Source organism: Rhinopithecus bieti, unplaced genomic scaffold (assembly GCF_001698545.2).
Source record: "Rhinopithecus bieti isolate Rb0 unplaced genomic scaffold, ASM169854v2 scaffold_3854, whole genome shotgun sequence".
Taxonomy (NCBI): Eukaryota; Metazoa; Chordata; class Mammalia; order Primates; family Cercopithecidae; genus Rhinopithecus; species Rhinopithecus bieti.
The window spans coordinates 1,839,250-1,856,917 of NW_016804356.1; the positions used below are offsets into that span (position 1 = coordinate 1,839,250).

General features: G+C 39.3%; 1 protein-coding gene across 1 annotated transcript in view; it reads right to left on the minus strand.

The window, feature by feature from the left end:
• STK39 (serine/threonine kinase 39) overlaps positions 1-17,668 on the minus strand; it is a 304,142-nt gene that overhangs the window by 230,571 nt on the left and 55,903 nt on the right. Inside the window, 1 exon segment of the mRNA XM_017867497.1 lies at positions 9,569-9,681. Within this exon segment, the coding sequence (XP_017722986.1) occupies positions 9,569-9,681 (113 nt within the window).

A 17,668-nucleotide genomic window follows, 5' to 3' on the forward strand; every position in this document is an offset into this window, starting at 1 on the left:
TCCTTTGTAGGGACATGGATGCAGCTGGAAACCATCATTCTTAGCAAACTATCACAAGAAGAGAAAACCAAACACCGCATGTTCTCACTCATAGGTGGGAACTGAACAATGAGATCACTTGGACTCGGGAAGGGGAACATCACACATCGGGGCCTATCATGGGGAGGGGGGAGGGGGGAGGGATTGCATTGGGAGTTATACCTGATACAAATGATGAATTGATGGGTGCTGACGAGTGGATGGGTGCAGCACACCAACATGGCACAAGTATACATATGTAACAAACCTGCACGTTATGCACATGTACCCTAGAACTTAAAGTATAATAAAAAAAAAAAGAAATTCTTTAAATGGTATAGGAGTAATCTTGTTAAATAAAAACACTTTTCAGAAAGTCATTCTCCAGCATGCACTTCTTTTAGCAGCATTATGAAAGGTAACCTAATCAATATTCACAAATAACCAAATACTGTAAGTAGCAGGTTTAACCAAAAACAAATTTCAATGATTTCAAATATCAACCAAGACATGGAAGAACAGGATTAATAAAGCTCTTAGAAGAGCAATGTATTTTTCTGGACTGTCATTTTCAATCATGAATATGTCATTGCGAATTTATTTATTTCTTTTATTTATTTTGAGATGGAGTTTTGCTCGTTGCCCAGGCTAGAGTGCAATGGCACAATCTCGGCTCACTGCAACCTCTGCTTCCTGGGTTCAAGCAATCCTCCTGCCTCAGCCTCCCAAGTAGCTGGAATTACAGGTGTAAACCACGTAATTTCTGCATTTTTAGTAGAGACGGGGTTTCACCATGTTGGCCAGGCTGGTCTTGAACTCCTGACCTCAGGTGATTCACCTGCCTCAGCCTCCCAAAGTGCTGGGATTACAGGCGTGAGCCACCGTGCCCAGTCATGAATTTTTTTAATTGTAAAAAATGATATATCATTTATACAGCAAACTCTTGCCTCCTTTATAAGAAAAGTACCAGCAGAGAAAAACCTATTCAAGGAAGAGTCAAACATTTTGTCTTGTACCACTTACAAATCAAGCAACGAATATCCTTTGCCACTTAACTTTAGAATTATTTTCATGTGATTTGGTATCTGAGTTTAACCAAGTATAGTCCAATGGAAGGCAGTTTACAAATGGGAACTAGGTATTTTGAAGAAAGAGAAACATTTTTAAGAAATCAGGAAAAGGGAAGCGTAAGTTTTGTGATAGCCTTAATTGGTGTTTGTAGAGAAGTTTTTAAACTAGGGAGGAGCAGTTATAGAAGTGTGAAGTGTCAGGGCAACTGGAGGTCTGGAAAATCTCTCAGAAGTAGCAGAGCAATCCCGATGGGCAAACATCTACTTGCTAACAGAACAGAATGAATATCCCAAGGCCTACTTGCTTCGTTAGAGTATCATGAAATTGGGTGCTCTGCAAAAACTGTCTTAAAAAACTAAACAAATTTGCTTGGAAATGTAGAAGTCACACATATAGTTATTTTTTCAAATGAAACAAGGGGGAGAAAGCAAAAAATACAATAGTGATGTTGAAATAATGCATGAAAACTCAATACGAAGGTGCCATTTTCTTTTACAGTTAGCTAAAAAAGTTATTCAACAAACAATAATGATGTCTTTTGGGCTCTAAAAGTGCTGAGGGTGCCACAGTGGAATCAGAATCAGACTCAGGTATGAACAATCGCTTTTTGACCATGAAATTGTGACTGGGAATACCGAAAAACTTCAAGTTGAAGATGTCATTAAAAACAGAAATAGATGGTCAGCCTGGCAGCACGCACCTGTAATCACAGCAACTCAACAAGCTGAGGTGCGAGGATCACTTGAGCCCAGGAGTTTGAGGGCAGCCTGGGCAACATAGCAAGACTCTATCTCTTAAAAAACAAATAAATAAACAAACAAACAAACAAACAGAAACAGAAACTGGAAGAACTTTTCTTGTCGGTCAAATTGTACTGCTGGAAACCTGGAGGCCAACTTTTACCACTGCTGCTGTATTTGAGTTCACCACCACACAGTGACAACGTAGGGTGTAATGTGTCTTCTTTTTGTATCCTCTGTGGCACCCTGGATACTGTGTGCCATTTGGGGTTCTGCCAGGGGACAACCCTCCTGCAAAAGCGGCACAGACTCCTTTTAATACTCTTCAACCTTCCCCCTGAGGATTCCACAGCCCTCCTTCTTCAGCAACAGCTTAATTAATTATGGAAATAACCAAACCAAAATAAGAACGACGATAACAGAGGAAAGAACTAAAGCATTTGTCTCAACCTAAGCAACATTTTCCTGAAGTCTAGGAGGATGGCAAAGGTGAGATATTCAAAAAGCGAGATGTAACTAAAATTATATTCAATCTGGGCATGTTTTCCCCATTTTCTCCTACTCTGAAAATGAGTATGTGCTGGGTCCCTGTTACTGAAAACATGTAAGCCCCAAAACGTAAGTGTTTTTGCAATGTAAATTCTTGCTTACTTTTTGAAAAAATAGCATGAGATGTTAGACATTTTAATGAGCTATTTCTAACAAACGTAGAAAACACTTAAAGGAAATTCAACTAGTATATTTAATTAGTATCTGAATAAGCTACATTATAACTTTTAAACTTGATGTTCCAAAAGAAAACATTTTCTCCAACCAAATTATACATGTTCCTAAGCTAATGTAACTTTAGTGCTCTAAAAATGTTAGTTTTCATATAGAGTATAGTATGTATTCTCTAATTCCTTAAGAATGTTTTTGTGCTTTCAAAATATCCAAAATTTTCTATTTCCAATCCTGCCCTCATTTGGACTATACTTGGATAAACATAAACAACAAATTATATGAAAGTAGTTACAAAACTAAATTGCAATAGACAGATAATAGTACAAAATTTAATGGCTAAGACTTGAAATGCTCCAAATAGTACTGCAAATTATACTAAAATAATTACAAAACTAAGTGGCAAGAGACAGATGACAGAACAAAACTTAATGATTGAAACCTGAAATGCTCAAAACAATACTATATTCAGTGAAGTAGGCTTGCATATTAATGCTATATTCTTAATGTAAAAAACTCTACAGCAAATAGCCAAATGCAATTTGTTACCACATGTGATGAAGAATGAGCTGGGATATGAATTATTAAATGACTAATTAGAAAATTCTTAACTTCAAAAAGAATGGAAACATACTTTCGTAGATGCAATAAAGAAAACACACACATACAAAATTATACAGTTTCAGGGTCAACTTAAAAAGATGGAATTTTTTAAATCACTTCTTTCTAGAATAAACAAGATTTGCAAAAGTATTATCATAATTTCATAAATTTGCTAAAACACTGCAAACAAGGTTTTGAGAGTCCCTCCTCCCCCGCTTAAACCTCAATTAAAAGGAAGAGAAAAAAAAAAACTTCTGACTAGAGGAACTGCTCAGAGGTCACCAAATCTTTTAATTTAAAAAGGATGAGAGCAGCCTGCATCAGATAATGGTTAGGGATAACAGTTCTTCTCAAATGATCATCAAGCCATGAAGATATCTGGAGCTTCATTCTCCAATAACCCACAAATCATTGCTAACTCATTTTTCTAAGGAGAGGGAGGGAAGGAGGGAGGGGGTGAGGCAGGGAGGGGAGGAGGGAGAGAGGGAGGGAGGGAGTGAATACTAGATGAAGAGAAAGGAGAAACAATAAAACAACACTACAGCAGAAAGCAAAATGAGGGCAGTGGCTTTGTTCTGAGGAAAAAGTTCTTGATTTTATCTATAAATATTGTCAGTGAGCTAGACCAAAATCCCTAGAGAAAGATGACACAGGAAGAAAAAAGCAGATGCCAGTTGAAGACTATTGAATGACAGAGAAACTCTTTCATTATGTTTGTAGGAGAAAAAATGATACACTGTGTCCTGAAATGTATGAATTTAAAGTAGATTTCTGCTATCATACCGTAATGCTAAAGTGACTTTATCCTGAATTATCATGCATGATTTGCTAGTAATTAGTATTTTAAGTGAACTGAAAAGGGGTTTGTTAAAAGAATATACTTTTAAACAAACAGATTCACAGCACTTGGGTAATAAAAATAAAATTTTGCCAGAATTTCTCATCACACAAATAAGGACCAGTAGTGAAACTGATTTTTCCAAAATGAGCAGTCCTGCAGGGGAGTCAAGTAAAGAAAGCAAGTCCCCTGACCCAGGGAGTTCCTTTCCTTCTATCACAAGGATCAACATTCATTACTTTTCTGTATCCAGTGTTTTCTTGAAATGACTTTGTTCACATATTTTTAATGAGCATTACATAATTTCATAATGTAATCACTTAACTATTTCTTTCCTTTTATTTTTTATTTATTTATTTTTTGAGACAGAGTTTCACTCTTGTTGCCCAGCCTGGAGTGCAATGGCATGATCTCGGCTCACTGCAACCTCCGCCTCCTGGGTTCAAGCAATTCTCCTGTGTCAGCCTCCCGAGTAGCTGTGATTACAGGCATGCGCCACCACCCCGGCTAATTTTGTATTTTTAGTAGAGAAGGGGTTTCTCCATGTTGGTCAGGTTGGTCTTGAACTCCCAACCTCAGGTGATCCACCCACCTCAGCCTCCCAAAGTGCTGGGATTACAGGCATGAGACACCCGTGCCCGGCCTCCTTTTATTTTTTTAATGACACAAATGCTTTGCCTGGTCCCTGGGCCATTTCTCCTATGGCTCTCCTGCCCTTGAGAATTAAACTGTCAATTTTGATGGCATTGATGTATGTGCAGGAATGAGCAAATGAGGCTGAATTTTCTGTGAATGGGTACCAAAGGCAGACTAGAAATATGAGAACTTGAGGCAATAGGAAAAAATTGAAAGGCATCTATTTAAAGTCAAAAAGTCAAAAAAGGTTATGAACCAAAATGTTCATCAATCTCTGGATAAGGTAGAGTAACCTGAACATCACAAAAAGTGGGGTTAGGGTAAATAGAAGAAAGGACTATTATATTTATGGAGTTCATTTTGTCACACTAGAAGAAAGGACTGTTATATTTATAGAGTTCATTTTTTCACTGGGTGACAGAGGCTGAAAAGACACATGACTTCAAGAAAAAGCACTCATGTAATGGATTTTAAGGGAAGTCAAGAGTGGCCCAGTACAGCATCCCTAGCCTTAGAGGTTGACCACAAACCAGAGAACCAAGCTTTTGCAGGAAACCTCAAGGCCATCTTCACACAGAATATACTAGTCTGCAAGACAATGGGTCAGACCCATTGAGCAAGTCTTAAATTCCTATTGGAAAGCAGGAACTCCCTCAAGGGAATACATATTAGAGAAAAGTAAAGTGTCCGGTCATCTGCTAAACCATTTCTGGGCAAATAAAGACAAAATGTCCAGAAAGACATCCCTTAGTTCAAAAATCTCACCAACCCAAAACAAAAATGAAAAGACTCATTCACTAGTCTATGGTCTCCCCATAAAATAGGAATCCACTCTGTTTTCCCATCACCTAAGTCAGTGCCTAGCATCTAATGGGGTTTGATAATTCTGGTGTTAACAAGTTCTGCTCTAAAACTATAAGTATCTCCTAGAGAGCATTAAACTAGTTATAATCAGTCATTTACACCACAATGGGCTTGACAAATCTGGAGTTAACCACAAATGTGGGGTTAACAAATTTCAGAAATTATCAAAGCATCTATGTTGGCACAGTAAGGAATACAGAACAAACCAGAACATATCCTTGGCTCCTGGAAAACTAAACACTAAGATCATTGTATCTTCAGAGATCAGAATACAGTCAAAGGCCAAACTCCAAAACATACATGAAAATTCAAAAGAATACATAAAAAAGGATTAGATTGATTGCTATTAATATCATACCAAGAAAAACATTTATTTGGGAGTGTTCTTTTTTTCTTTTTTTTTTGAGACGGAGTCTCGCTCTGTTGCCCAGGCTGGAGTGCAGTGGGGCGATTTCAGCTCACTGAAAGCTCCGCCTCCTGGGTTCACACCATTCTCCTCCCTCAGCCTCCCGAATAGCTGGGACTATAGGTGCCCGCTACCACGCCCAGCTAATTTGGGAGTGTTCTAATCTAATTGCTGTTAAACTAAAATTAATTTTTAGTGGGCATAAAGCCTTGTACTCTCATAAACACACCCAAAAGTCATCCTTTTGATGAGCTCAAGCATAATACAGAAACTCAGTATTTACCAAATAAATAAATAAACGAATGCCTATTTGATCTGTAACTAACTTTACAGAATATTACAGTACTCACTTGAAGAGTATAAATTTGAATCATCAATTATTTAGCACCAATGATCTCATCTAACACTTCTTTTCCTCTCCTCATTCACAGAGAAGCTGACACCGTAATTAGCACTTCCCTTCAGAAATGATGACCGCTTGACTCCTTCTTCAGCAAACCCTGGATCCAGCTCCATGACCTATGGGAAACTCAACTGACAGCCCCTACCACATAAAGAAGTAGAGTTCAGGCCCAGTGGTCTAAAACTGTTGTGTGCCATCACTTCTGCCCTGTGTGTGTAAATCCCACTTTATTACGGGATAAAGGGAGTGGGGACAGGAACGGGACAGGTAGTAGATGGGGGCTGAGTTGGGAGTGGGTGTCAGGAGGTGATACAGTTTCATCAAGAGAAAAACATGTCCCAATGGCCAAAACATAGTTGATAATTGTGACTTCTACGACATAACACTCTCACAAGAAAAGATCCCAGTGGCCATTGTTTCTTCTAAGAACAATGGTTTCCAGTTAACACATGGCCAGTCTGTGAGATGATGCAGTGCACTGACCTGTGTATAATACACATTCACGGAATTAAAGGATTATTAGGATACCGGATGTCCAAACACTGCCACAATGTGAGTCCTCTGAAATAATAAAACTGCAAGCAACAGCAGTATTAGACATTGAAAAGATGACAGCAACTCTGCTCCACACAATCTCATGTGCCAATAACTGGGCCATAAAAGCCGGGCAAAATCAGGCAGCCTATACTCTGTAAATTCTATTTATTTTTGTTTGAAAAGGACCTGGGAGTTGTACATCCTAAAGAACCATAGCCATTTCCCCCCTCTCTAAATATATCAGCACACCACAAGGTCAAAGGTTCAAGGGTAGGAAAGATCAAAGCAATAACTCAATATAAAATGAAAAATAAGCAATGCAAATATATTCTATTGCAACATGGGCATTAAGGAAAGAAAATAAGAATGAGAAAATGAATTAACTGCTAATAAGCAAACTCATAAATCCTAAGACCTCAGACGAATGAAGCAAAGCACAAAGCCACAAAAGCACCAGTCCTTTAGATAGACAGCTCTACCTAAGTTACACGTAGCTCCAAATGACACTGCTATGCTTACTGGTTCCAGGAAAACAAAGGAAAGAAATCGGAATGACCAGCCTCCCTGCTGACCTCCACCCAGACGCTTACACAGTTACCATCACTGGACACTGACTATGGAAGAAACGCCAGCAGAGGGAAACGTGAAGGCCATGGGCAACTGAGGGCTTGGTAGAGACCAGAGACCAACCCATCAAACCAGAAGGCAGGCTCCAGAACTGTCAGGCACAAGTACACACAAGCCTTACATATATTCTCTATCAACATTCTGCTCATGGCAAAAAAATGGCTGAGACCTCTAACAGAACACCACGATCAAACACAAGTATCAGCCGGGCACGGTAGCTCACATCTGTAATCCCAGCACTTTGGGAGGCTGAGGTGGATGGCTCACCTGAGGCCAGGGGTTCGAGACCAGACTGGCCAACATGGCAAAACCCTGTCTCTACTAAAAATACAAAAATTAGCCGGGCATGGTGGTGCATGCTTGTAATCCCAGCTACTCGGGAGGCTAAGGCAGGAGAATCACTTGAACCCAGGAGGCGGAGGTTGCAGTGGCTGAAACCGCACCACTACACTCCAGCCTGGGCAACAGAGTGAGACTCCGTCTCAAAACAAAACAAAACAAAACATAAGTATCATAGGCAAATTCTTGAGTGATACATCCAAACAGTACATACATTTAAATATGTACTCCAAAATTTTTTTTAAAATGTTAAAGTACGCTTATGCATGGTCACAGAATTTCAGGATTCCTAAAGGGATCTTAGAAGAAAACTTCCAATTCAACTCTTTTTAAATTGCCCAGAGCTGTTGTGTAACTCTACTAAAGCCAAAACAAGTTTAGTGGCAGAAGCAGGACCCAACTCTCCCCACAGTTTATAAAATGCCTTTTCCAACTCAGAGAAAGAGACCTTGAAAACTGGTTGGGTGACAAAGGCACAATATTACTGGTTACTAGGATAGCAAGCAACAGACAAGTAGCATGCAGTAGGAATTTCAGTAAGAGCAAAGCACAGCTGAAATTTCATGGCCGGTAAAAGCCTTAAATGTATGCACATTTCAAAAATTAACATTAAATTGTGGTAGCCCTGGTTTTCTTCTGAGTTTTAGCGGGCAATCCATTGCTTCAATAAAACCCAATGAAATCTATGCATTGTGTAGCCTAATTTAAAATGTAAGGCCAAACAGATCTGGAAAAGTACAGCTTTATCCTTGTACTTAATTCATACTATAGTGTACTGTAATTAAGCCTAAAATAAAAGCTATATTCTGAGTAAAAGACAAAAAGCTCTTGTTAATGACATTCCATTCTCAATGTAGACTGTAACAAAAGGCTTCTTCATTTGCAGCCAACTGTCATTATACTTTGTAGCTTGTATGGAGCTACTGGACTAATATTTGTACTGGGATTAGTGTGGGGATAACCAATCAGTTAACTCCTCCACTGCGGTTTTCTATTATCCTCAAATAAATGGCCAAAAGGGAAAAAAAGAAAATTGGCCGGTAGAATAACAATGATATTTATGAGATTAAACCCTCAAACCCTTCACAGTTTGCTGGGCAACTAATAACCATTTGCCAAGCTGTTCATTTAATAATGAGTCAGCTAAGCCAAAAGCAAATGTTCCTTCAACCAACCATTGCTACTATAGTCATATCTACACTGACAAGCTCCAATTATTTATATAAGGTCCTCATTTAGAATAAGTACAAATTGCCATGTTAAGAAAAACAAACTCCTCTCATTAGCCAAATGCAAGCTACAGAGCATTTTTAAAAAATAACTCAAATTTGTGTGATGCTATAATTTATGAAAGCTAAAATGACCAACAAATAGTTTGGGGGGCAACTTCCATTTGTGTCACACATTCTAGATGGAGGGCCAGAAGCTCACCATCCAAAAACTGCAGTCGGTAATCCTGACATGTTAGGTTATGCCACAGTGTGTGCCCTTGATACAGCAAGTGGAGTGCCAATGCTGAGGCCATTCTCACCTTGGGATTACTTGAACTGAGCAAAATACTGTTTCTCAAAGCAAAGGAAGGTGTTCATTATATGACACAATCATAAGGTACAGTCTCATTAATCTGGGGAGCAAGAAGTGGTAGGGGCTGCTTTCCAAGAAATGCATATGTCAAAATAGGAGATTAACACCTTTCTCCCAACCATCTCCATATACCCATAGGTTAAAAAAAGCAACCAGCAGGTATTCCCTGCACTGTTACTTACTAATAGTTCATCCATACTGGTCTGGCATTTTTCCAAGTTGATCCGTTTTATTGCGACACGTTCTTGCCTGGGTTTGCATAGGGCTGCTTGAACCACAGCAGTAGCTCCACTGCCTGCAATGAAAGAAAAACAACATCAGCGATCAAATGGCACACTGTGAGGTTACTATCCGTAACTATTTTCCTAAAGATCAATTTTTTTTTAAACTCTTCTACTGAGAGTACTCAGAACATTACCATTTGACATCTTTTTTTAAAAAGAGTTTCTTAAATCCTAAAATAATTACCTGGAGGAGGAAAAAAAAACCGCGTTTTCCAATGTATGTCTGAGGACACAGGGGACAAGGGACATGAGCATCTACATACAACCTTGCATGAAAGCCATTTCCATCCTCAGTTCCTGGTATTTTCTAGCTTGAGGGCCTTTAAAATATCTCAAGCTCTTCTTCTACCTCAGCCCAAAACAAACCACTCTGGTCTGAGCTCCTTCAGGGCTTTCATGAGAAGCTGAGATAACAGATCTGTCTGAACACTCTTTGAGCTTATTTCTTGAGAGCTTTCTCCACAATGAGAAAAATAAGAATCAACCCTAGTATTCTCATGTTGAAAGCACAACTTCCAAGGATGCCAAGCAAAATGATGCAAATATGTAATTACAAAAGCTCCTGACATTCATATAAATTTTCTATTTCTAAGGTTTAATGATCATTAGCTAATGCACTCAGACTCCTAAGAGAGTCATGTCATTATCCATATTTTATAAGAGCGAAATGTAGATGTGTAATGATTTGCAGCAGAGCACAAAGAGCTCCTAATCGATTTTATATTCCATAGGGGCAAAAAGGTCTTCAGGTTAAGGCATCTCAATTCTGCAAATAATACCAAAAATGCCATTCTCATCACATAAATCCTCTACCACTGCAAGATAGGCAACAAGAGAAACAGCCTGCACTCAGGATTGTGCAAAGGTGGTCAGAGGTGACAATCTTTCTCCCTAAAGTTTTTCTTCAGGTAATACTTCTCAAATGATTCATCAAATAGCATTACAAAAGGGAAAGCAGGGGAGTATCTGGCAACAAGAGAGATCAGTATTAGCTTTCCTAATACATGTGATAGAAAGGCATGACATTTCTAGTGCAAATCAGGGCTTTCCCACCCCAAGGAAGGGTCAAAATGGGTGTTTATAGGGCTGGAGCTCTGCCCTATCTTCTGCCCTGTGGCCTCATCATCAGCTCTGGCCCCCTGACTTGGCGACCCCAGCAGATCACCCTACTCCTCCAAACCCAGGTCTCCAACTTAAAGACTACCATTGCAGGGAAGCCCAATTTGTGTTCACCGGGAAAGAAAATCCACACACACATACTGACCACCCACTGCACAGTAGGCACTTGACTCCTTATGAGCCTGTACATTTTTATTACTAGCCTCATTTTACATGTGAGAAAACTGGGACTCAGAAAATTTGCCCAAGGTCACACAGAGCTAGTAAGTCCCTGAGCCAGGATCAGCATCATGTCTGCCAGACTCCGAGATCTGTGCTTTTGTTCTACTTCCCACAAGCCAGAGCACACCCTTCCCTTCCTCACTTGTTCTGGCCTTGCTAGGAAAAAACTTTCTTCCATCCTATATGGTTCTACAGAAGACAAACAACCTAGAGGAGGGTCTGCATGAGCCTCACTTGCTAGAGCTCAGTCTGGGAAAAGAGTGCTATGGACAGGTGGCTTGAAAGGGCCTTCCTCTCCCTAATCTCACTGCTCATCCATCAGCTGCTACCCCATTGGCTGCTACTCCAGGTCCCACTAGGTTGGCTTCACTGGCCCTGCAGATCACAGCCCACTGGGTTCAATCCAGAATGGTCCAGATGGCAGAGCCAAACACCAAAAAAAGTCTGCTGATAGCAAAGTATATTTTCCAGTCTCCAGAACAAGACACTATCACTGAAGGGAGTTGCAGAGAAAGTGCTATGCAGCTGGTTAGCAATGGGCCTGGTATGCATCAGAGAAATCAACAAACATCTTTAGCTGCTGATGGGAAACCGTCCTCAGCTCTACCTGCAATAAATCTCCTCCTAGCTCAACTTCTCCAACCTTAATCCACATTCCAGAACATTCTCAAATCAAGGAGTTTCAAAACAGGAAAGAATAAATTAATTCCCAGAAAGGACAAAACAAGCATATGTAATACAGGGATACCTCTTATAGTCAGTTAAGTCCTTGACAGTGAAAGTCTCCTAACCTCCAAGGAACAAAAAGAAAGAATTCTAAAAACAGGGAGGGGTAGGTGGTGAGAAAAATCTTTTATTAGAGCTTTACAACTACAGAATTATTACTGCTTTACAACCACAGCTGACTAAGGAACAACTGGCTACTTCTCATCTCTAGACAGAATAATTAGGAAGCTTTTTGACCTGAGATCACTGTCACAACATGAATGGATTTAATCATTCATTAAACCATTTGGGAGATTCTACTCTAAATCCAAAGATTTCCCTTCTGTAGAAGAGACCAAGAACAAAGTTAAAGGTAGAAATGCACCTTAAAGAGCATCAAGTCCAACCCCCTCACCTTATGAATGAGAAAACAGGGTCTTGTGAAGGATAGGGATGTGATTCCTGCAGCAACTGGAAAACACAGGATTAGGACCCTAGGCATCCTTATTCCTCATCTACCATTCTGTGCACCAGGTTGGTGTTTTTTCCAATTGCCAGTGAGGATCCAGCCCTGGTCCAGTAGGATTAGTATCCTTACAAGAAGAGACAACAGAGAGCTTACTTTCCCTCTCTGCCATATGAGGACACAGCAAGAAGGTGACTGTTTACAAGCCAGCCAGACAGCCCACCAGAAAATGAATTGGTCAGCACATTGATCTGGACTTCCTAGCCTCCAGAACCGTGAGAAATACATTTCTGTTGTTTAAGCCACTCAGTGTATGGTATTTTGTTACAACAGCCCAAGCAGACTAATACAAAAGCCTTGAAATGTCTGTTCAAAGTCATTCTTCCATTAACACCTATGGCAGAGAATGCCATACTAATTAGAAGTTCTTAGAAACTTCCTAATGAAGTCAACAGCAAATGGCAAGATTCAACTGAAAGGCCTCTGGTAGCTCATTGTAGTTCACATCTTAGGTTAGCAGGAGCCTTGAAAAGAAGGTTAGACAGGGATTCTATCCAAGCATGGTATTGATTCCCTCTGTGACGAAATCAACTTACTGGGTGGAGGCCAGCATTGTTTAAAGGAAGCATCAGAATGTACTAGGGGTAAAACCTGCTTTATGAAACTTTTGTTTCACTTATGCCCAAGCTTTAGTATGACATGTTTTACTGTAAGTGATGATCAAAAGTTTGAAGTTTGTTAGTACTCGATGAGGATTCCCAGGATTAGAGTAAATCCGTGCTGTGAAAGGAAAGGAGGTGACTTAACTGCATAATTCTAAAGGACATTTAGAAATAATGCCAAGGCTCTTGCTTTAAGAGTTTTTATGCACTTTGCTGATTAGTTTAAGAGGAGGCTAAAAAATGTGGGGCTTGTATATACAGGAATTGGACAAGGGTTAGCAATATGAAATAAAATAGGAGCAATGAATATGCTGAATAGCACCTTGTATTTATTTTGAACAATATATGATATTGACACGACTCATTAACATTAGTAGCATATTTTCAGTGAAGTATCATGCATCACTTTGGGAATAAGAGTTCTTAACATTTTAGGAATTTCTCATTTTATTCCTGACTCCTATTTCAAGTACAATAAATCATTCTATAGGATTACGGCCTGTATGCACATATGCACAAGCTAAGTGAGCACGGCTTTAAATCTTTTCAGTTCACTCTTTTAAGTCACTCTGTCTCAATTCACTGTTGCTAAGTAATTCCCGACTAAGAACAGCGACTTGGAAGTTTTAGATAGTGATTATGTCAATGGCAATCAGAGGTAAGAGATTCCTCACGTTCACTACCATGGCGCAGATTTTTCCTTTAGTTGATACCTCTTCTCATTTTCCCCTCCGTATTGCTGCTGGTATTAAGGTAAATAACCAGAACACTGCATACCTGCATTTTATATTTTCAGCTATCCAAAAAAATATTTCATGGAAATATAATTTAGTATTATATCTCTGCATTTCACTAAGGTCTATATGAAATTAACATGAAAAACTTCAGTGTTTCTTTTGCAAAAATCACTACTATTGTCAAATGCAGTCTCAACAGTATGTTCAAAGTCCCTGCTCCTATGACTCACACAATAACTTCCTCTTTGCATTTAGTGCTAGGGTAAAAATGTCTTCCTTCCAAGTAACTTAACAGATAATAATAAATATGTCACATCATATTTTCCTTTTTTGTCCTGTCAGAAAGCTCAAACCTAAATTTCCTGTTAAAACAGCAACTCTCCTTAACCCAAGTTTCCTGTGACTTCTTCTCCTTGCCCTCTCCATTACATGGCACCTATTCCTTTATGCTTAATTTAGTGGTACCTCGAACACATGACACAACGTTCCTAGAGTCCACCAAAGCAAAACCTTCTTGAAACATCACTACCTGATCACCAAATGTGAAAGAATGTGCTTANGGCCTCTGGTAGCTCATTGTAGTTCACATCTTAGGTTAGCAGGAGCCTTGAAAAGAAGGTTAGACAGGGATTCTATCCAAGCATGGTATTGATTCCCTCTGTGACGAAATCAACTTACTGGGTGGAGGCCAGCATTGTTTAAAGGAAGCATCAGAATGTACTAGGGGTAAAACCTGCTTTATGAAACTTTTGTTTCACTTATGCCCAAGCTTTAGTATGACATGTTTTACTGTAAGTGATGATCAAAAGTTTGAAGTTTGTTAGTACTCGATGAGGATTCCCAGGATTAGAGTAAATCCGTGCTGTGAAAGGAAAGGAGGTGACTTAACTGCATAATTCTAAAGGACATTTAGAAATAATGCCAAGGCTCTTGCTTTAAGAGTTTTATGCACTTTGCTGATTAGTTTAAGAGGAGGCTAAAAAATGTGGGGCTTGTATATACAGGAATTGGACAAGGGTTAGCAATATGAAATAAAATAGGAGCAATGAATATGCTGAATAGCACCTTGTATTTATTTTGAACAATATATGATATTGACACGACTCATTAACATTAGTAGCATATTTTCAGTGAAGTATCATGCATCACTTTGGGAATAAGAGTTCTTAACATTTTAGGAATTTCTCATTTTATTCCTGACTCCTATTTCAAGTACAATAAATCATTCTATAGGATTACGGCCTGTATGCACATATGCACAAGCTAAGTGAGCACGGCTTTAAATCTTTTCAGTTCACTCTTTTAAGTCACTCTGTCTCAATTCACTGTTGCTAAGTAATTCCCGACTAAGAACAGCGACTTGGAAGTTTTAGATAGTGATTATGTCAATGGCAATCAGAGGTAAGAGATTCCTCACGTTCACTACCATGGCGCAGATTTTCCTTTAGTTGATACCTCTTCTCATTTTCCCCTCCGTATTGCTGCTGGTATTAAGGTAAATAACCAGAACACTGCATACCTGCATTTTATATTTTCAGCTATCCAAAAAAATATTTCATGGAAATATAATTTAGTATTATATCTCTGCATTTCACTAAGGTCTATATGAAATTAACATGAAAACTTCAGTGTTTCTTTTGCAAAATCACTACTATTGTCAAATGCAGTCTCAACAGTATGTTCAAAGTCCCTGCTCCTATGACTCACACAATAACTTCCTCTTTGCATTTAGTGCTAGGGTAAAATGTCTTCCTTCCAAGTAACTTAACAGATAATAATAAATATGTCACATCATATTTTCCTTTTTTGTCCTGTCAGAAAGCTCAAACCTAAATTTCCTGTTAAAACAGCAACTCTCCTTAACCCAAGTTTCCTGTGACTTCTTCTCCTTGCCCTCTCCATTACATGGCACCTATTCCTTTATGCTTAATTTAGTGGTACCTCGAACACATGACACAACGTTCCTAGAGTCCACCAAAGCAAAACCTTCTTGAAACATCACTACCTGATCACCAAATGTGAAAGAATGTGCTTAACAGCTCCAAGAAAACTTTAGGCACAAAAAAAAGCAGCAAAAAGATATTTGCTTATATTAATTCATCAACAAACAGCAATTAAATCCCTACTATGTAGCAGGCAGTTCACTGGATAATAAAGTGCCAAAGGTGACCATTCCTGTTTCAAATGGAATAAATCCTTCTATAGGATCACTTCCTCTGCAGAGGTTAACAGGGATGACTGAAATGCTGTTGTGGACTGAATGTGTGTTCCCCTAAAATGTCTATGTTGAAGCCCTAATCCCCAATGTGACTATATTTAGAGATACAGCTACAGATAATTACCACCTTTATGGAGGTAATTAAAGGTTAAATGAGGTCATCAGGACACAGCCCTGGTCCAATAGGATTAGTATCCTTACAAGAAGAGACAACAGAGAGCTTACTTTCCCTCTCTGCCATATGAGGACACAGCAAGAAGGTGACTGTTTACAAGCCAGCCAGACAGCCCACCAGAAAATGAATTGGTCAGCACATTGATCTGGACTTCCTAGCCTCCAGAACCGTGAGAAATACATTTCTGTTGTTTAAGCCACTCAGTGTATGGTATTTTGTTACAACAGCCCAAGCAGACTAATACAAAAGCCTTGAAATGTCTGTTCAAAGTCATTCTTCCACTAACACCTCTGGCAGAGAATGCCATACTAATTAGAAGTTCTTAGAAACTTCCTAATGAAGTCAACAGCAAATGGCAAGATTCAACTGAAAAGCCTCTGGTAGCTCATTGTAGTTCGCATCTTAGGTTAGCAGGAGCCTTGAAAAGAAGGTTAGACAGGGATTCTATCCAAGCATGGTATTGATTCCCTCTGTGACTTTAGACCTAACTGCTGTACCTAGACTTCAGCTTCCATAATGGGCATAATAAAATACACCTCTAAGGCTCACAACATGTTTTACATCCCTGAAAACATCAACTCAATAAATGTTAGGCTCTCTCTCTGGGACTCATTTATCCATCTGTGACATGAAGGAGGTAAACTATATCTACTGTTTATATGGCACCCAAGGGAAAAGAGGGCAAAGTGGCTCAGGGTCAGAACTGAGTTTCATTGTGCTTAGCACCAGGAAGATTCAATTGGTTTAAAAGAGACGACAGGAGAGCTAAATTTGGAAACCAAAGAACTAAATGATTTCTAAAATCTGATACAGCACGATGAGCATAAGAGTTTAAAATATAAGAGATAATACAATTCAGAAACAACTGTGAATTAATATTCCATAGCAAAGATTGTCATGTATAATGCACATTGATATCTAACCTTAAAAAGTTATTTTAACGCCAGGCACGGTGGCTCACGCCTGTAATCCCAGCACTTTGGGAGGCTAAGGCGGGCGGATCACAAGGTCAGGAGTTTGAGACCAGCCTGACCAGCATGGTGAAACCCTGTCTCTACTAAAAATACAATCACCTGGGCATGGCGGTGCACACCTGTAATCCCAGCTACTCAGGAGGCTGAGGCGGGAGAATCAGTTGAACCCGGGAGGTGGAGGCTGCAGTGAGCCAAGGTCGTGCCACTGCACTCCAGCTTGGGCGACAGAGTGAGACTTCATCTCAAAAAAAAAAAAAAAAAGTTATTTTAAAATATCTGTGTCAATCCAGTTGCATGGGTTCACATTCTAGCCCTGCCACATACTAACTGCTTATGTTTGGACAACTTGCCTAACTTCTTCATGCCTCAGTTTCCTCATTGGTAAGTTGGCCATAATGCTACCTCACTCATAGAGTGGCTGTGAGGATTAAATGAGTTAACACACAAAAAGCCTTTGAAACTGTGCCTAGCACATAGTAAGCACTAATTAAATCTGAGCTAGCGTTGCTCCTTAGGGAAATCCCTCCAGGTCAGTTAGTGTCCTGTCAATCTGTCATTTTAACACCACATAATATTTCATAGTATTAATGTACCATAATTTATTCAGCCCTCCTTCTGTTGATGAGTATCCCCTCTCTTTCTAGTTTTCATCTCCATGTGAACAATGTAGCAATAAACATCTAGTACTTTAAAAATTAGTCCATAAGAACTTTTTTTTAT